This window comes from Dryobates pubescens, chromosome 1, assembly GCF_014839835.1.
Source record: "Dryobates pubescens isolate bDryPub1 chromosome 1, bDryPub1.pri, whole genome shotgun sequence".
Taxonomy (NCBI): Eukaryota; Metazoa; Chordata; class Aves; order Piciformes; family Picidae; genus Dryobates; species Dryobates pubescens.
In genome coordinates this window covers 42,023,208-42,043,584 of record NC_071612.1, presented here as the reverse complement: position 1 = coordinate 42,043,584, position 20,377 = coordinate 42,023,208, and the positions used below count along the sequence as shown (strand labels likewise).

General features: G+C 41.8%; 1 protein-coding gene across 1 annotated transcript in view; it reads right to left on the bottom strand.

The window, feature by feature from the left end:
- ENPEP (glutamyl aminopeptidase) overlaps positions 1-20,377 on the bottom strand; it is a 37,468-nt gene that overhangs the window by 11,107 nt on the left and 5,984 nt on the right. The window contains exons 2-10 of the mRNA XM_009904896.2: positions 19,634-19,775; positions 16,983-17,114; positions 12,672-12,792; positions 10,433-10,587; positions 9,699-9,812; positions 8,361-8,495; positions 3,390-3,455; positions 1,806-1,871; positions 397-548 (exon numbers count right to left, since the gene is read on the bottom strand). Of these exons, the coding sequence (XP_009903198.1) occupies positions 397-548; positions 1,806-1,871; positions 3,390-3,455; positions 8,361-8,495; positions 9,699-9,812; positions 10,433-10,587; positions 12,672-12,792; positions 16,983-17,114; positions 19,634-19,775 (1,083 nt within the window). The remainder of the gene's footprint in view (positions 1-396; positions 549-1,805; positions 1,872-3,389; positions 3,456-8,360; positions 8,496-9,698; positions 9,813-10,432; positions 10,588-12,671; positions 12,793-16,982; positions 17,115-19,633; positions 19,776-20,377) is intronic.

Sequence of the window (20,377 nt, the reverse complement as noted above, 5' to 3'; positions counted from 1 at the left end):
AGGAAAAGAAATGAACTCTCATGATATAAAATACCTGGATTGTGGGCATATTATTTCTGGACAGAGAGAACTTTGTGTCAGTTTTCCTTTGTCTGGCAGGCTATAACTTGCAGTCATTCAAGAGATGATTTGCAATCATGTCTGTGTGTGGAAATAAGATTTTTTTGAGAGACCCTGTCTGATTTTGCTCTGCTATGTTTGAGAAAGAAACCCAGAGACAAAGGGCTGATGCTGTCATGAACTGGAAGTATTTGTATCTAACTTCCTGGTGGTTTCTTTTTAAAAACAAATGTTGAGAGTAAGTTTAACAAGAATGAGCATCACAGTGCCTACATATATGTGATCTGAAGTGAGTGTCTCTACTGGTTTGGATAGACATTTGCAGCAGGAACTTACCCAAGATCAGAAGGGGGATGAGAAGCATTTGCATTGGGATCCAAAAGAAAACGTTTCTGTGTGAATAGTGAATTACTTCCCATCTCCAAAACAGGGTAGCCCATCTGCCTAGTCCATGTGTCCATGACTTCCTTCACAGGTTTATTGCTTGCCTGTGAATGATGGGAGAAGGTTGCAGTGAAAAATCAAATTCACTCCAAAGAGGGAAAAAAAATTTAAATATTTCTGATATTGAAAGAAAGAAAGAAGAGCAGAAAGGGCAGAGGAAAAGCAGGTTTAGTACAAAAAACTCTCCTTTAAGTTCTTTCATGGTGCCTGTCATTGACAGAAGGAATGAGCGGGAAACTTGAATGTGGACAGAGAAAATGAGAAGTATGTAGACAGGAGACTGGTCAGTAACATAACAAGAAATACTGAGGAATCTTTGAGGCCTCCTGCATACTCTAAGATCTCTCAATTCTGTCAACAGGACAGAAAAGAGACTTCTCAAAGCCAGAAGGCTCCTTTCAGTATGCCCTGTTTTAAATGTGAAGGAGGAGCCAGTGTCAACCACCAGCAGCTGCACTAATGTAAACTTTGATTCATTCTGTGGGCCATGAACTTCTGCTCTAGTCTGGAGCTGAAGAAAGCTGCTACTGCCTCCCCAGGATACCACCTGGGCATTGAGTTAGAGTCACTGTTTTCTTCTTCAGACAAGGCAGGTGACTTGAAGATGGAGAGCACCAGGGAGGGAGCAGTAGGATGTCCTGCTGAGCAGGACAAAATGGTGGACCAAGGAGATAGGAGCTTGAAAGGAGACACAAAAGAGCAGCCTGGGCTCTGTGAGTGTTCACATAGTGGAAGTGTGTGTGGTGGAAGGAAAGGAAATGATAACAGGGGCAGACCTTGGTAGTATTTTGTGGGTAATTGGATAGATGGAAAGAGCCCAATCTCAAGAAGAAGGAGAGATCAGAAAATGGTGGCACAGAGAACGACCCAACTGGGCCTCAGAAGCTGGAGTTGAACACCAAAATTACTTGGGAATGGGCGCTGTTGAGACCTTCCCAAAAGCTGAATCTGTTTAGAGATAAAGGAGAATACGAGGTGCATGTGTGGTGGATGAGAGGTGTTTTCACCCATGAAATGAGCTTGGGTTAGGGTGGAGGCAATATTCTGACATCTTGCTGTTTGTGAGCAAGGCCTCATTTCTTGTTTCGTAGTCCTCTCCTCCAGCCTTATGCCAAAAAAAAAGAAGAAATAATGTACAATTGCTAGAAATAATATGTGTTGGAATATCCTGGGGGACTGCCTAGCTTGTGATCTCTCATTGATTGAAGACCTTTAGAATATGAACAGCTTGAGGAAATGAAAATAATTGGGTGAGTTATGAAATGTTTATTAGCAACGGCTGGGGTTGCTGCAAAACCTACCTCTTCCAGAGCTTCCCAAAATTGTTCTGTCTTGGCATTCTGGAAATAGTATTTCTTCAAGTATGCCTAGAGAGAGGTAGGAGACTGTGAAAATACTACCAAGTCTTTCTTCTTTGCCTATGGAAGTGATACAAATATTCAGTTGTACAGAGATGCAAGTATCACCCAGAATCACAGAGGGCTGGAAGGGACCTCTGGAGATCATCTTGTCCAACCCCCCTGCCAGAGCCGGTTGCACAGGACTGCTTCCAAAGGGTTTTAAATAACTTCAGCAATGGAGACTCCGCCACCTCTCTAGGCAGCCTGCTCCAGTGCTCTACCACCCTGAAAGTAAGGAAGTTCCCCCTCATGTTTAGATGGAACTTCTTATGTTCAATTTTGTGCCTGCTACCTCTTGTACCATCACTGGCAACAGATCAGTTGCATAGAGTATCTATCCATGTGCAGTGACAGTCTGAGCAGGAGGTTCAATGGATCAATATTATGCTGATGAAGTTCCTGTGCTTTCCTATCTTGTTGTAAACTTGTGCCTAATGTAAGACGTGGTTTAGAAGGAAGAAGCTCAGATTTCACCAGCAGTGGACACAGAGTGGAAGAAGAAAGTCGAGTCACCTCTAGGTTGTGATCAAAATGACTGTTACAAGGAATCGTGGTATTGAGCTAAGTGTTTGCACCTCCTAAATGTTATTCCTGTCCTGTATCTTACCTGGATAGCTAATCACTGCTTTTCCACCTTGCTATCTGGATCCTGGTGATGTTTAATCAGTAGATGGTGCTGTTTGTTTCACTGTTAGCCACAGCTACCTGCAATCATGCTCTCGAAGGCCCTGAATAGAGGGGAAATACTCCCTCGAGTACAAGGTGGTTGTATTTCCCCATCTTGTGGAACTGTATTGACTGAATATATGAAAAGAAAAATACAGGAAAATGCAACTGTCTTGTAGTGGCCCATAAATGTGCTCTCCAGCAGGAGGGAGGTAACTGCAGAGACAACTGACATTGGCTCATAGAAAAGGGCAGAAAACTTTCCTCTTCCTGGGAGGGCCCCTTTCTCCCTTTTTTTCTTTCCATAATTTTGTAACAAGCCATTTTATCCTTCATGAGAAAGGACTATGGACTGTGCAATTTCTCCTTTTTCTACTCCCTATTACCTCACCTATCTAGTGCAGGGTGCCCCTCCATCAGGGCATCAATGAGCTTATGCCTCTAAGAGCGTTCCCACAGACCAGGCTTGGATGGGTTGGAGGAGTGTGGCCATATGAAGCTCCAAACATACTTTTTGGCTGAACGAGGGCATCCTAGGCGACAACAGGATAATGGTGAGGTGGAGGAGATTTCTCCAGTGAAATCTATCACTAGTGTAGGTCTTCACTGGCAGTCTATCAAATCTTAACACAATTCACATTCCTGCTTCTTTGAGAGTATGGAACATCTTCTCTTTGACATTGTCCACTCAATACTGACATGCATTAAATACTTGATATTTACTGTTTTAATATCTGATATTTACTGTTTTAATAATGGCTTTGCTACTGTCACATGAGGGTGGGTTACATTTCTGGTGTGTTTTGATTCTATCCTTACCTGGCAGCCTTTCTGGAAGAGTTCTGGTGTAATCCAGTCTCGAATCATTCTGAGGATTGATGCACCCTGGGGACAAAGAGAAAAGGGAGAAGGTCATTTTATGCTGCCCTAACCCTGGATTTCTGCTAATCCAAAAAAGCGACAGGTGAATTAATATTGTATAAGGCAAAAATAAAAATCATCCATCTGACTAAGAAAGTGATATTTTTCTAATTCACTCATGACACACTCTGTCTGTTTGTGGGGGTTAGTTCTGAATGTGAGAGCTTTTTCTTAGCTGTAATCAGACACCTGTTTCCAGCTGGGCCAGTACAAGGGCTCCTGAGCTCTGCTGCTGATGTTTACTGTCCTACCAGTTTGTGTGAGCAGGAGAGGGGTGAGGGCAGCTGGGGAATAGCCCTGTCCAGCAGCACAGCCTTATAGAGGAAGAGACTTCAACTGAAACCCCACAGATAGGGAAATCCAAAAATGCTGCAAGTCTGGGGCTTTCTATGTTGGGGATATCATCTCAAGATGCAGAATGATCTTTGCTGAGGACTGGGGTAAGAGCTTTGGCCTCTGAAGCAGGCTAGAGTCAGGATCAGAGAAGTTACTTGGGTGTTAGAGAGAAAAAAAACAATTAGGACCCCAAAAGAAAGAAACAAAGGGAAGACAGAAGTAAAAGAGTCATGTGGAACAAAGAAGAGAATGGACAGAAAATGATGAAAACCCAAAGCAGTGCAAAGTCAATCTAAAAAAGCAAAATACGATTTTGGGATTAGCATGTTTTCATTTTCGGAATGAAATCAAAGGGCAGCTGAAAACCTAATGCAATGAATAGTTTAAAAAATCCACTTTTCCCATGAAAACAAGGATGTTATCTGAAATGTCAGTAAATCCTATCTACACTGTTTTGCGTCTCTGAGAGTAACAACTTCACAAATCATGGCAGAGGGACTGTTTGAACAGGTCTGCCTCAGACTTCTTTCCAGACTACTGGGCTGCATCAAGAGAAGTGTGGCCAGCAGGTCAAGGGAGGTGATTCTCCCCCTCTACTCAGCTCTGCTGAGACCCCACCTGGAGTACTGTGTCCAGTTCTGGAGCCCCTATTACAATAGGGATATGGACGTGCTGGAATGTGTCCAGAGAAGGGCCACAAGGATGATCAGAGGGCTGGAGCACCTCTCCTATGAGGACAGACTGAAGGAGTTGGGGCTGTTCAGTCTGGAGAAGGGAAGGCTCCGAGGTGACCTAATTGTGGCCTTCCAGTGTCTGAAGGGGGCCTACAAGAAGGCTGGGGAGGGACTTCTCAGGATCTCAGGTAGTGATAGGACTAGGGGGAATGGAATGAAGCTGGAGGGAAGATTCAGGCTGGATGTGAGGAGGAAGTTCTTCACCATGAGAGTGGTGAAGCCCTGGAATGGGTTTTCCAGGGAGGTAGTTGGGGCGCCGTCCCCGCAGGTGTTTAAGACCAGGCTGGATGAGGCTGTGGCCAGCCTGATCTAGTGTGGGGTGTCCCTGCCCATGGCAGGGGGGTTGGAACTAGACGATCCTTGTGGTCCTTTCCAACCCTGACTGATACTATGATACTGCAGAATCAATGGGGTAGGCAGATGAGTCTTTACCGATAGATTAATTTAATGTGTTTGCCACGAAATAAGTTCAAAACCAGTTCTGTAAAATTTAGAAGAGATATCTGTTAGTGGTACTTACAAGACTGCTTATGATTCATGGTGATCATAAAGCAGCATCTATGCACCAGAGTACCTCAGCTCCCCAGCTTTGTCTATCAGCCACTTCTTATCTGACCTCTCGTGGATCATCCCCTCCCATTTATATTAAAACGTCAGAGCAGAAATACACTCTTGTGTATACATTTGGGAAGAGTGGAGATTTCTTGGTTTTAATTGCAATGTGTACTTAACCCCTTGCATCTTCTGCTGCCGATTTTCAGTCTCTTTCCCCTCCTTCTGTAATTTCATTGTAGCCTATGATGGAGCCCACATAACTTAGAGAGAGTTGTAGTAGAATCATAGAATAATGGAATTGGCTTGGTTGGAAAAGGCATTTAAGATCATCAAGTCCAACCATTCTCTAATTCTACCAAGTCTGGTGCTAAACCATGTCCCTCAGTACCACATCTCTGTGTTTTTTTTTAACACCTCCAGGGATGGGGATTCAACCACCTCTCTGGGCAGCCTATTCCAGTATTTGAGAACCTTTTCAGTGAAGAAGTTTCTTGTAATGTCCAACTTAAACCTCCCTTGGTGCAACTTGAGGCCATTTCCTCCTGTCGTATCACTTGTTACTGGGTAGAAGAGACTGACTTCCATCTGTCTCCAGCTTTCTTTCAGGTAGTTGTAGAAATTGAGAAGGCCTCACCTCAGTCTCCTTTCTGACAAACATTTGACAAGATCATATGTGGCAGAAATGTAGAATGTTTAAGCCTAGTTTTCTTTAGCTGGAAGGTTCAAAAAATGTGGGCTCCAAAAGCAGATTTCTAGCAGAAGTTATTTAAGTATCTGTTTTCTTCAAAGGTAATCACTATCTGAACTCTAAAGACAAAACATTTCATTGTTACTTGAATAGAATAGAATCTTGCAGACTAAGAGGATTGAACTGGAAAAGAGGGGAAAGGGAAAGAGAAAAGGACAGATTTAAAAAAGTGTATTTATCAATTGTGTAGCTCTACTCTCTTAGGTGCTTAAAGTCCTCCTGGCCCTAACCTAGTTAAAGGTTCCTTCACAGAACCTGAAGCAATTAATTAGAATTTTAGTATTGTGTAAGCCCTGTAATTGCTGTGGTAATACTAAAAAGAGAGCATTCCAAGTGATGCTTTATTTGTTTAGTGATGGATGTTATCATGAGGAGATTGTTTTTATAAGAAATATGCAAAAGGCAAGCCAAAACAAAGCCAAAAAAACCCAAGTCAATATTGTTGTGCATTTAGATATAAATATCAACAGTAATTTGAGCTAAGTCTGCATGAAAACTTTCTCATTCAAGCCAAATTATATCCCAAGCCAAATTATATCCCAAGCAGGCTGTTCCCAAACAATGCATGAGTTCTCAACTGTTTTCTCTTAAAAAAAAAAAAAAGAGTTCACGTAGCAATTATCCAGGCACAGGATTTTTTTTTTCTTCTCCATTGTTTTTTTCAGTCCATGCAACAGTCTGCCTCCTGCTTAGCTCACCACTAAAATACATTTTGGGCCAGAGTACTCAATTTAGCCCTGTATGTTTCTTGACTTTTAGTTTGATTTAAGAACAGCGTTACACAATGCAGGTTTTCACATGGTTTATGATTTGGCTGTGAGGCATTTATGATGCAATAAATACTGGTTGTATTGTTGGGTAGAGGATTTAGCAATTGAAAACAGAAAACGGATGGAAATGGATGGATTGAATCTAGCTAATAAAAGTAATAGCTATGGCTACAAACTCTAGCACAGCTAAAGCTGAAGTCAATGCAGCATGTACTTTATGTCTGGCTGACAACAGGAGCTTGGAGGCAAAGGAAAACACAGGCTTTAAGGGTGAATTTTCTGTGTTTGGTGGAAACTTGTTACGGCATCAGATAGGAAACACTAGCAGACAAGAAGCTGTCAACAAAAGCCTGGTGTATCAGGGTCAGAAACAACATGGGAGATGGCTTGTTGAGGAGAGTAAGCAGAGTCTCACCTACTTCCCCACCTTGGTGGAGTATGTGGAGGTGAGAGGGAAAAGGGTGTTTCCTCCAGTGCTTCTTCAGGCTTGTCTTTTAATGCACTGAAAAAAACACCCTAGAAGCAGCAATGTTGTCAGGGTTTTTAAGCCATGAGAGTCCCTGGTTAGATACCAGACCTGCTTGGTTTGTGTCTAAGGACAAAATGGCTTTGGGCGCATTTGATAAGGAGGGAGATGAGCCTAGTTCAGCCTCCTAGCCTGGATCCTGCTGACCATATCAAAGTGGTGACCCTCAGCAGTGCTGCTGACGTGTCCAGTGCTCTGGACCTCAAAGCACTTTTCCACGAGTGTGGAGCTCCTGGCTGCTGCCCCACACAGTGAGTACTACCAGAAGCTGTGGGCCCAGGATGGCTTCTTTGCAGCCTGGTCACAACAGTGGTTGGATGGCAGCAGCATCCTGGTGTCTTGCTGCTCACAGACCCAGGTATTTCTCAGTCAGTACCAGGTGGCTCCTGAGACAGCCTTTATAGGCACAGATCCCTACCACCACTCAGAGGGACAGCCCCAGGATGAGCAAAAAGCTTGTCATCCCTAATGGGGTGTCCTCTACCATCTCCTGGGCTGTAAATGACGGTACTACAAGTTGGTCCTGAGCTCTACAACACTCAATGAAGTGTGGAGTGAACCTATCCCCCAGTTTAGTGCAAATGCCTGCAGAGGCTGGTGTAGCCTCTTTGCTGAGGCTTTTTGAGTGGTTGGGATAATGTGAGCAATATGAAACAAGATGTTACTTTGCTGTTTTTACCACTTGGCTCCCTGTCTTGCTTCCTCAAAGCTGAAGTTACACTGCCCCGAAGGTGTGAAGGGGGAGTGAGAGAAAGGATATCTGGATATCTGTCCTTGCATCATAGAATCACAGAATGCTTTGGGTTGGAAGGGACATTAAAGATCATTGTCTGCCTTTGCACTGGGTTATGAGGTTTGACATAACTGGGCTGCCATCAGCACATGAAGGATGTTCTAAATCTGATGACTTTAGTGGCAGAAGCTGCTGATGTGGTGATTTCCCTGCACCTCTGCATGTTGTGAGCAGGTCTTCATGGCACACAGTAGATGATCTTAGCTCTGGCTGCACTACTGCTCTGGCAGATTCTTCTGATTGAATCATCAGTGACAACAGGGAATGCCACAGAAAAAAAAAAAAAGTCCCACAGACACGCAGTCCAAGTGGGCTAGAAGTTAGGTTTATGAGCTCCCCTGACTTTTATCTCCTCTCCCAAGCCTCCCCTTCTTTGCACCCAAAGTCACAACAGGAGGATATCCTACCTTGCTGTAGGATATCCCATCAAACACAGAGGTGATTTCAGCTGGAGATGACACTTCAGATACAATTGGGTGGGAAGATAACAAAGAATCATCCTTCATTACAGGAAGCACATCATCAGTTAAAACCTGATCAAGCTGAGAAAGAGAAGATGTTAGAACAAAGATGTTAGAAAGGAAGGAACGGCTATATGCCTAATTTCTCAGAAAAATGTGCTTGAACTGCAGCTTCTCTAGGGGGAAGCAGTTGGAAGTGGAATGAAGTTCTACCTCCACTAAAGAAGGACTTGCAAGCTCTTACTTTACATTTGAGAGGGGAGGGATACATTTTTTTTTTTCCTTAACTAAGATAAATTGTCTTTTGCAAATCCTATTTTCCCATGTGCATCATAATACAACCCTCTCCCACAGCAGGCAAAAGGGGAGCCTGTCTTATGAGTTTCAGCAGCGTGACAATACCTATGAAGAATTATTAATTCCATTTGCAAAATAGAGTTGGGGAGGAAGGAGGCAGGGATTTCCATCCCAAGGTCTATAGTATTTTAAAGTAAATACACACACACACACACACATAAAAATTTAAAAGGGATTTTTTGCCTGCAGTCAAAATCTGCTTAGTTCCTAATCAATATTGTACAAAAAAGACTAAACTTCTTCAGGTTTTGCCTTCTACTTCTCAGTTCTTTGTAACACTGAGATGTCTCTAGATCTTAAATGAACACAATGTTTAGATAAAAAAAAAATGGCTTTCAAATTTTAGGCATGGCAACTAATTTCTCTTCTTATGTAGTTAGAACAACAGAACCTCTATTTCACAGTGTAAAAGAAATGATCCAGGCATGATTTTGTTCTCAGTCTCACATAATGTGGATGTGAAGAGGTATTTATGGGCAGCAGGGAGGGAGGCAGGGGGAGCACTGCCTGCTTCTGAAGTTATTGGGGGCTAGCAGATTTAGACAGCGGGCTCAACCTACATAAAACCTACTCTTCCTTCCACTGGCAGAAGTTCTGCATTTTCTAACAGCCACTACACCTGGGTGGCTGAGGAAAACATGCATGCTATGAGATGTTTGAGAGGGTAGGAAGAAGAGAGCAAGAAATGACCCTTTTTTTGCACACTGTTATCATTCCTCAGACTATAATGCCTATCTAAGGGTACCTTCTTTGCTGTTACTTCATAGCTGGTAGGTAGAAAAGCTGAAACCAACTTTTTCTTCATGTTGCACTGCACTGTGCAATGTAAATATACTTCTAAGTCTTCATGGTCCTTCTCTAATTTTTAATGTCTTCCAAAACTTTCCCTCCAGCCCAGCCAGTCCTCCACAAGACAGAAATAATTACCATTTGCCAATCTGGCTCTGAAGCATTCGCTCCCAGGAACTCAAAATAACTGGCAAATCCTTCATTTAACCACAAGTCATCCCACCAGTCCATGGTCACGATATTTCCAAACCACTGCAATTATATACATGGGAAGATGTAGTGTTAAATAAATGGTAAATGTTCATGTCAGTATCTCACGTCTACGCATACAGTGTTGACTTGTTCACTTCTCCTCCTGTTGCCAGATGCAAATTATCATAATTTTGGGGTTTAAATGGGAATTCAGGCCTTGCCTTGTGTTAAAGCATCATTTTTATTATAAAATTACATATAACTGGAGAGATTGCTAATGATTCATGTGCCATCGAAAATATTTTTAGTTTCTTCCTCTTGATCTGATGATTTCTGCTTGTGAGGATGTTTTATTCAGACAGCCTCCACAGTGTACAGTTGTCCCTGTTTGCTTGCCCAAAAGAGACATCTGCACATGCAAATTAGTTCCTTTAACACATCTCAGACAGATTTTTGTAAGCTGGCTCACAGTCTGGACCCAAACATCTAAATTCCTGAGAAAAACCCAAAGGCAGTGGTTATGGTACTTCAAAGTTCTAATGGAGAACTGTTTTAACAGCATATTTTGCAAGCAAGTTGTAAGCAGACGTAGAAGATCCCAAGGCGGAGCAATGACAGTATTTTCAAGATTAAAATGTTTATACTACACATTTGAAGCACTGTAAAAAGAAACCATTTACCTGATGAACGAGCTCATGAGCTATCACAGCAGCTACTCTCTGTTTGTTGGAAGTGGCTGACTCATTGGGATCATACAGCAAGTTTGTTTCTCTGTATGTGATCAGACCCCAGTTCTCCATAGCACCTGTCCCAAAATCTGGAATAGCTATTTTATCTGTATTGAAAGAAAGAGAACATGATAACCACTGTATCCTTTGAGGCACTTTGCTTATTCTCTTTCTGTGTGTTCACAGCCTGCTTTGCTTGCCATTTGTGGTTCTGCAGTCTGTACCTTGTGTTTAAGAAGTAAGTGGTCCAGCTTGGCTGAAGTCCTTGGAGTGAGGACCAGTTGCACTAGCTAAGGATCTGTCATGTGAGGTGATACTGTTCTCCTGGGAGACCACATATCATGCATTACTCCATTTTGGCTCCAGAAATGAAGAGTATTGTCTGGAGATGTGCTGTGGGCACTAAACTTCCTGAAACTATTTGCAGTATAATGAAGCATGTTGCTGTTTGTCACACTGTTGTAGTGAAAGTATTTATTGACATGTTAACTGATGTAAATCCCCCTTGCAGTGAACAATATCTGCTTCTAGTCCTGCCAATCTCTGGGGGGTCACTTATTTATGGTCAGTAATCAATACAGGTTTAAATGAGAATTGTGGACTCAACAGGACTGACATGTTCTCCTGCAAACAATGATCACAGCCTTTCTGTGTGAATTAGTGAAAAAACACAGATTGATTTAAAACAGTATAGGACAAACAAGCTTCACTCCACCCTAACAGAAGATAGAAATTACTTATTTTAATTTAAACAACTTGATTGCAGAACCAAAGTTGATTATTTGGCAAGGGCTTCACTGGCAGTCAAAATAAGGAGAATGACAAGGCCAGAAACCATAAATCAGTGTGAATTGTAATATTCAAATAAACCACTGTGCAGAAACAAATTTGATTCATCAGGTTTGATATAGATGACTTCTAATTCTGATGAACAACATTGTAAGTTAAGATCCAAGATCCAACAAACAGGCATTCTGAGAAAACCAGTACAAGATCTCCAAGAGCATCTATCTTCTGACACTGCTGACCTGGGGTTACCAGGGTAGCACAGACAGGCCTGTGCCTATATGCTGTGGGGAAAAAGTCATCAAGCTTTTATGGAAATGAAAGTCTGAATCTGAAGGGTAGGTGAGATACAGCCCCAGTTATTACTGGGTACCAGTGTATATATTGTACTGGTTTCCCTAATTCAGTTGCCATTAAAATGAAAACAGATATTTACACTAAACTCCTCTGATGTTTCAAAAGAGGGAGGTAAAAATCTATTGCTGAAGTAATACAGGTTAGCCTGATGAGTAGGTGTGTGAACAGCCAGCACAGGATTTTACATAGCGCTGTTAATCATCTCCAAAGATTGGGGTGGTTATTTTTCCCCATTACATTGCCTTAACTTGTTTGTAGTTAATATTTTTTCCATCCTTTTAAGCTCATGAACCTATCTGAATTACCTCTTTGGAAGTCTTAGAGGGTTGCTTTTCCAAGACTGTGATTACATTCCCAACTTTATTAGTTCAAACTGGACAAATAAGATCTAGAGTCTTGATAGCCCAAGCTGCAGGATGCCCAACTGCACTACTTTTAATTTGCTTCTTTAGTAACCATGGGCAAAATTTGATGGTGTGCCCACTCCTGTTCAGCTCCAGGTCTTTATTTAGCCCAGCAGTTAAAAAACAACAAAAAAATATATGCTGGACCACATTCATCTTTCCAAGAAGTAGATACACACCCACTTTACACAAAGGTTAATAAATAGTATGACATATTCTCTGGCAGTTTACATCTCCACTTATCTCACTGCTGACTTTTGCCCAGAGGTTCCCATGGAAGAGATACATATTTTTCTCAAACTTCTTCTGGCTCTACTTTAGCTCATGATGTTCCTTTGCTGATGACACCAATGCTTCCTCTGTTTTTTACAAGGCACTTTAAAATGACCATGCCAGGACCACTGCTTCAACTGAGCAAATAAAACTGTGAGAACTGGTAACTGTTACTGAGGCAACCTTCTCATCGTGACATTTAAGAATATCTTGAACTACATGAGTGCAGTTTTATAACATCCTGACGTAACAGCAGCCATTAGCAACCAAATGCTTTCATGCTGTTTTCCACCAAAGCACAGAGACCCGTAGGAGAAACAGAACCTTGACAATGAATGAACAAAAGGAAAAATATAAGCATTGATTATTACCTAACTTTGGAAGGGAATAGCTCATATTAAAGTACTCTTCAAAGAAGTCGAATGCAAGTTTTGTTACATTTGCTGCGTATTCTGCTGTGTGTATTTGCAGTGGCTGGGCATAAACTCTCAGCTGCAGAACAAAGAGACAGAACAGTCTTCAGTTAGAAGGCAGCAAGCATTGAGAAGTCATTTAACAGGCACACCTATAACACTGCAGGTTTTCTCTAAGGAACTGGCTTGGATGAGAAATTCTGTTCCCTTGCACATTGACTCACAAAGTGTTTTGGATGTTGTATGTAAGAGAGATTGAGTCAACATAACCTGTGGATGCTTTCCACAGTGTGTCTAAACTGTAAAACTGGCAAAACTCATGCCTAGAACTCACAGTGGCCAAGCTTGGAGCAGGCTTCTGCTTCCCCAAGGCCCGTTTTTCTCAGGAAGGAAGCCTAGGCAAGCACAATTGCTGTTCTGAGCAGTTTATTGATCTGGACTCATCCCATCAGACCAGTCCTTAGGAGCCTATCTGTTCTGAAATTATTCTGAAGCCCATAACAGCCTATTTTCTTCAATTCCTTCATACTTTCCTACTTACTATCATCATATTTTCCACTTGTCCTTGTATGCTGGAAGATGTCAGACCCTTTGAAGATAGTGTGTTTACCAGATCTGTAACTCTTCCTATACATGCTGGCCCATGCAGGTTAAGTGGCTATTTGCCCGGGATTTCAGGTCACACAGCTACCCAGTTTCAACAATGATGCCTGCCAAGCTGCTGTGCCTCTGGAAATCCTAGAAAGCAATCGGCTCCCTCTGTTTCCAACAGGCAGATCCAGGAAAACTGTCACATTTGGTAGCCCTTTGTGTGGTGAGTGACCATTTACGTGCTCCTCTTGCATATCTGAGCATGTGGTCTTTTCTTTCTGAATGTGAAAAATGTTGTGTTCAGTGCTGACATATCCATCCCTGAGGCTTGTTGCCCAGGACTGCTTTGGCTGTTACTGCCAGACAATAGGAAACTTCAAGCCCTGGAGGACTGGAGTCCTTATGACACCTGTAACCATAATGAGAAGGCTTGGAAAAACATTTTGGAATGTTATCTATGCACTGTGAAAACAAAGTTTAACTTCAGAATTCATGGAGTCTTTTGGGGATCTTCCCTCAGTGTCACGAGGCTTTGTCCCAAAGCTAACACAAATCTCTGTCCCAAAGCAGAGCCATAGCACTGTAGTGTCCATTGGCAGGAGCCATAGGCTGTTCACTCTTCCTCAATCTTAATCTTGGAAATGAAGAGAGTGAAGTTTCTAAGTACGGAGTGAAGTTTCTGGCTTTAGGAAAACTGATCCATCTCATTTTGCACACTCTACATGGTCCCATTGTTCCGGCTGTATTGATGTGACGTGGTTACTCCTCAGCCTTGTCTTGCAGCCAGGAATTTAGGGTCCAAACTGAGCAAAGGAGCCAGCCTACTCTAGGAGCCCTCCTGGAGCTTGACAACACATTGATTTCCATACCATGAAATTTCACTTCTTCCAAATAGGGGGAAGGATGGGAAAGTGGTCAGAAATAAAGCTGGAATGAAAAGAAAAACCCAACAAAACAAACCCCCAAAAAGCTTATGAAATTCAATCATGAATCCATTCCAGGCAGGGGATTTCCCTCAGGGTCAGTTTGCAATTACAATCTGCAATTTCCACTTCAGTAAGCTCTTTTCTCAATTTAGCAGTCTTCGCTCCCTTAGCTGATCCATATTAATGGGTTCCAAACCCTTTAGCATGCACTAGGACTGACTTCGAGTTTCATTTGTATAATCTCCTCTGTGATTTTCCAAGCAGACATTTGGTACCTGACAGGTAATCAGCTCAGGAGCACCATGTCCAGCTGTAAGCACATTTCCCACCATTGATTCCATTTGTGGCTTTGTTAGGACACTGGCTCTCAGAGTAAACAGAGTTTTTAAGTAGTTTGCTGGGTGCTGTTGTTGATGAAAGCAAAGTATAGCTCACATGGGTACTTTCTGTTGGATGAGGGATTTATTGCTAGCAGTTTATAGAGCAAACTGTGGAATGTTCTCAGCAATAGGTGAATCTAAATACTTCATTGCTTGGCTGGGTTTGCAGGTTTTTGGAAAGGAGTTGTTTCATTAGGAAAAAGACTTTCTAAATATCTGATTAATAACTCTAAAGATTGCCTGGTTATCCTGGGGAAAAGGTAATTTTTAGTGATTAATTTTATGTGGCTTCTTTAATTAAAAACAATCTTAGAGAGAAAATAATCTTGCACTTTATATTGGTAAAACTATGTCAAAGCTAACAGAAAAAAACTCCAAACAGTTGTAATTTTAACCTCACTTAAACCCCAAGTTTTCTACTGCAGACAAGTCCTCAGGCATTTTTCAGTGAATAATGTTAATAAAAAACTTAGAAAGCAAGGACTGAATTAGATGTTTCTTCAGACAACCTCTGTACTGACAGAAATACACAAACTTTAATTTCAGTGAGCAACCTCTCTTATTTAGAAGAGCTACAACTAGTCAGGAGCAGTATGGGCCTTACAGTGCTATGCCTGGCGGGGGAAAAGCCCAAACGAAAACAAAAAAACCCACACCAAAACTAATATTGATCTCAGAGCTATATTCTGGGGAACGGCAAGGGCAAACAGAGAATGTTCACTCTTCCATCTAGAAAACAGTAAGTTTTATACATCTTCAGCAATTTTATTTTTTTTTGCTATCACACTACGTTCTACAAAAGCTGCACACATTTTGATTCTTCAAACAACTAAACTCTAGAGAATATCTAGAGAGGCCAAATAACCAAAGTCCTGTCCCTGACAGTGAATGGAGTGGCCAAACTGAAGAGCATCTGGTTAACAAAACTGAGCGGCTGGATGACCTAAAACATTGTCTTCTTCTGCAGATGACTCAGCTAAGCAGCAGGGATCTAAGAATACTGCATCGCTGCCTCAAACCAGGACCCATTTTCTTGGCTAGGTGTAATTTAGCCTAGTTATCTGTCAAGAAATAATCTAAGTGTACAGCATGCTGCTAGTGAGGGCATAGATGAGGGAGGCCTCAGCACAGTGCTGTGCCAAGAAATGTTTGCTGAGATCTGGATCAGCACTCTGGAGTTTGATACGAGGCAGATTTTCACATCAGTCTTGAGTAGGCAAGGATTTGCTGAGCTTTTTCAGATGGAGAAACTCGAGAAGAGCTTTCTTTCTAGGGGAACAGCGATCTGGCTGGGGTTTTGCAGTAGATTCCCTGGCCATTTGTGTCACTGCCCACAGAAGAGGAGGAAAGTGCTGTCAGCTCATCTGAACCACAAGACCATGTGTTACACCCCTGAGGGCAAAGGAAGAGAAAGCAGATTCACAGATTGCATCCAATTGGAAGGGACTCTCAAAGGTTAATTTGTTCATCCCCTCCTGCAGTGAGCAGGGGCACCTCCAACTAGATCAGGCAGCAAGCAGCAGACAGCATACAGCTCTGGGATCATTTTCTGTCTCAGATGGTAAACCAATAAATAATGAATGGATTTAGGCTAGATGAGGAGTTCATGTTGAGAGGCAAAAATGTATTTCGTCTTTCAGATTGTGATTCAACATGTCTTGTGATCTCCTTATACCTTATGATCAGACATTCCAAACAAAGGGAGAACTGGATTGGACTGCCTGTTGCATTTAAATAAAGGAGCTACTTTAATTTGATGGATATAGATTCAAGCATAATCACTTCATTAGGGCACCTAACAAATGTATGGCAGTTTGGGCAGGCACTATCACTTCTATACTTGCTTGTAAAGAGCTTACACTAGTTAGTTTCCTTTAGCCTCTGTGCTAAAATAAAGAATGTTAGAGCCAATACCTAGTGGCACAGAGCATTGTAGTCCTGTGTCTTTATGGTTGTAAATAAGAAGACATCAAGTGCATGAGTTGACACCTTTTAACCCCCAGGAAACTGCAAAGCATTTGTACTATGGCATGTGAAACTCTTGTACCCGTGGATTGTACATTCCTTCAGACTCTGGGCTTCAAGTCAGGGATGAGGTTGGAGAAATGTACCCCTCACACGTGTACCTGTATTGGAGATACTGACTGGTGTCTCACAGAGACGGCAGACAGGGAATGACTGCAAAATGCTCTAAGTAGTCAAAATCAGAGGGACCACTGCAAACATCTAATCTGATAAATGAAGCTGCACAGAATAGGCTGGAGAAAGGGGGAAATATGTTCCTCTTTGTATTATACAAAGAGATGTTTCATTAAAAAAACAACCATGCAAATCACAGTACCTCTGCCATCAGAACCATGTTCAGGACTTACCGGTTTCCCACTAGCAGATGTTTTCTCTACATAAGTAAACTGGTGCACTGCAAAGCATACCAAGTAAGTGCTCATGGGGACTGTCTTCTCAAAAATTGTCCGAGTCCAGCCACCATCCAGCTGTTCAGTTTGCTGCAGAAATGGAAAAATAATTAACTTGATTTTCAGAATTGCAAACACATGCAGAAGAAGGTACAGCATTTCAATGAAGGCTGCAACTATATAGGAATAATAATAAATCACTTCTTCAGGTTCACCTCTTTTAAACCCCTCTAGGGTCTGAGGATTCAACCACCTCCCTGAGGAGCCTGTTCTTGTCTTTGAGAACCCTTTCAGTCAAGAAGTTGCTTCTAATATCCAAACTAAACCTCTCATGCTATCACTTGAGGCCATTTCCCCCTTGAGGCCATTTCCTCCTACCACTTGTTAATAGGGAGAAGTAACCAACACCCACCTGGTTCCAACCTCCTTTCGAGGAGCTGTTGTAGAGAGAGAAGGTCTCCCCTCAGCCTCCTCTTCTCCAGACTAAATAACCTCAGTTCCCTCAGCCACTCTTCATATGTCCTGTTCTCCATACTCTTTACTAGCTTTATTACCCTTCTCTGAACCTGCTCCAACATCTCAATATCTTTCTTTCAGTGAGGGCTCCAAAACTGAACCCAGTGCTCAAGGTGTGGCCTCACTGTGAGAACAGTCAAAATGTTCGGGTTTTCTTTTTTTTTCTGCACTACACAAAATGGGACATTATTTTGCTGCACTGATTAAGTTTACCTGGACCTAATTTTCACCAAGGATTTCAAACCATTCACATGCACAGGAGTTTTGCCAATGGGAATTTTTCAGTGTGTACCTGTGTGTTTTGTCGTTGAAATAACATCATTTTGGAAAAGACTGAATTCTGTCCTCTCTTAAATATATACACCTTGTAGGAGTCAGGGATTGCAGAGATGCTATGCCATGGTAAAGATCAGTCTAATTTATCTGTCTTGAAGTCATTCAGATATAAATTAGCACCACTAACTGGTGGATTGTTTAAATGTACATAAGGTTTAGTGCTGATTATAGTTTTTATTTTGCAAATAAATTAAAAACCTTTCCAGATTTTCCCAAGTGTTCTTAACTCTCAACTGAACTATATGGCCAAACCTGCAACCTGTTGTCTGTGAGTTGTCCTCTAAATATTTATTTCTGCTATTCATCATCTACTATTGCCTGTCTGATATACTTTTTTTTTTGTCCATACCAGAGATAAGGTCCATGTGCAAAGGTGTAAAGTCAATGTCAAAGACCATTAAATCTTGATAACATTCCCTCTCATTCCCTCAGCGTCCTTGCCAGTTCCCTCACTTAGATAAGGTCTGTGAGGAAAGGTACAGCAAACACTCTCACAGGTTGTTCATCAAAGCACCTGGTCTTTTGTTGGTATCATAGAAATATTTTTAATAACAGTAGGTCAGAGCTTTAAATTTGCAAAGGGTCTGGGAGCCATCTGTACCAGATGGGTTATAGTTCTTGCAGCTGCATTGTGAAGGAATAGCTGAGCTTTGGGGGAATTTCTAAATAAACCAGTACACAGCAAAGCAGACCTTTGTTTTCTGGGTGGGGCAATGACTGGGAAGATGCAAATGTCAACAGCCTGGAGGCTGGAAGTTCCTTTCTAATTTTTTTTCTTTTTAAAAAATACTTGGCACTTTATCTCCCATTTCAGAACACATTCATTAGAAATGATACATTGGACTACACATTCAGTTGAACTATTCATTAAAAACTCTCTCAGCTGAAAACCATTCAAACTTCTTCCAGAGGACCTAGAGATAGATAATTGATGCCATTGAATTTCATACAAAACTTGGAATTTGACCCAAAAGGTCCAGAAATACATTATTTAGAAAATTATAGTCATGGTGCACTGACAAGTTTCCCCACCCATGAGCTGACAAATATGATTTCAGGTCCTATATTACTAAAAATAATAACTCTAAACTTCCTTGCTAGCAGGATTCTGCACTGTTAGATTGTGACTAGCAGACCTTCACTTTGAACCTTCATGTAGTTTCAGTGATTATTTTGGACTTCTCATTTGGAAAGCAGCCTGTTTTCCAGAGTATTCCTTCTCAGAGTCCACTTGGCTTGACTGAAGAACCTACCATTACCTGTTTATAATTAGTAAGAGATGCTCAAATCAATTTAGATTAGACTCTGGAAAGAAGTTCTGGAACAGATGGCCCAGAGAAGTCATGAAAACTCCATGCCTGTAAGTTTTCAAAGCCAGGCTGGATGGGGCCTTGAGCAACATGGCCTAGTAGAAGCGTCCCTGCCCACAGCAGGGGCTTGGAACGAGATAATCTTTAACATCCCTCCCAACCCAAACCATTCTATGATTCTATGAGTATCTCAACAGAGGGCCAGTTAGCTCAAAACAGAAGTGACATTTCATATCTGCTTTGGATTTGGCTTTGAACTGCCATGTTATATGCTGGTGGACCACTACAAGTCCTAACCAACCAAACAGCCCTGCTTCATGGAAACTCTATTAACCCTTAGCTTTACAGCATCTGGAGGCAGTCTGTGAATGCGTGAGGACCTTGTGACCCATGCTAGCTTTCCAGTGGCTTTACAGAACTTAGACAGCAGAGTTGGGAAATACATACCTGTACTGGCATGTTTGACAGTGCTTTATAGGCATCTTGATGGATGATAGATATGTTGTAAGTTGCTTTTTTGTTGGGCTCGTCAAAGCAAGGAAACGATTTCCGTGCATCTGTTGGCTCATGATCAGTAGCTGCAATGCTCCTTAAACAAACAGCAGATTGGCAAGCCTTCGTTATATACCTTTTGCATCTTATCTGCCATTCTAAGCAAATATTTTTAGCAATTTCACAACCTCAAGTCAACTACAAATATTTGTGTGTACTTGTCCATTCATAAAAGGGGGTGACATCAGAAATGTACAAGCTGTCATCATGCAGTCATGTGTAACATGTACCCAAAAGTCTCTTGTCAGCATCCTCTAACATTCAGAGTGAAAGCTAAAGCCAACGGCATATCACCAAATGTTTTTAAGAGTGAGGCAATAAGAGGAATGACCCCTCATGAGTAGTAGCAATTTTGGTCACCTTCCTGATGAGCTTTCCCATTGATTTATGTTCCTAAAATAAACTACTGGTTGTATAATCTGAAAGGAAACCCAGGTCTTGGTATAGGAATGTTTACTTCGGTTAGTCCACAGGTTTACCTACTAAAGCATATATTGGGACTGGAGTCTTGAACATGTCCTCAGAGGACACCCTGGAACTGCTCCTAAAATTTCATCCTGCTTTCGTGTTTCTTTTTCTGCAGTTATGACATACAGTTTCCTGATGGTGTTGTTATACCCCCAGGACTCCATTAATGAA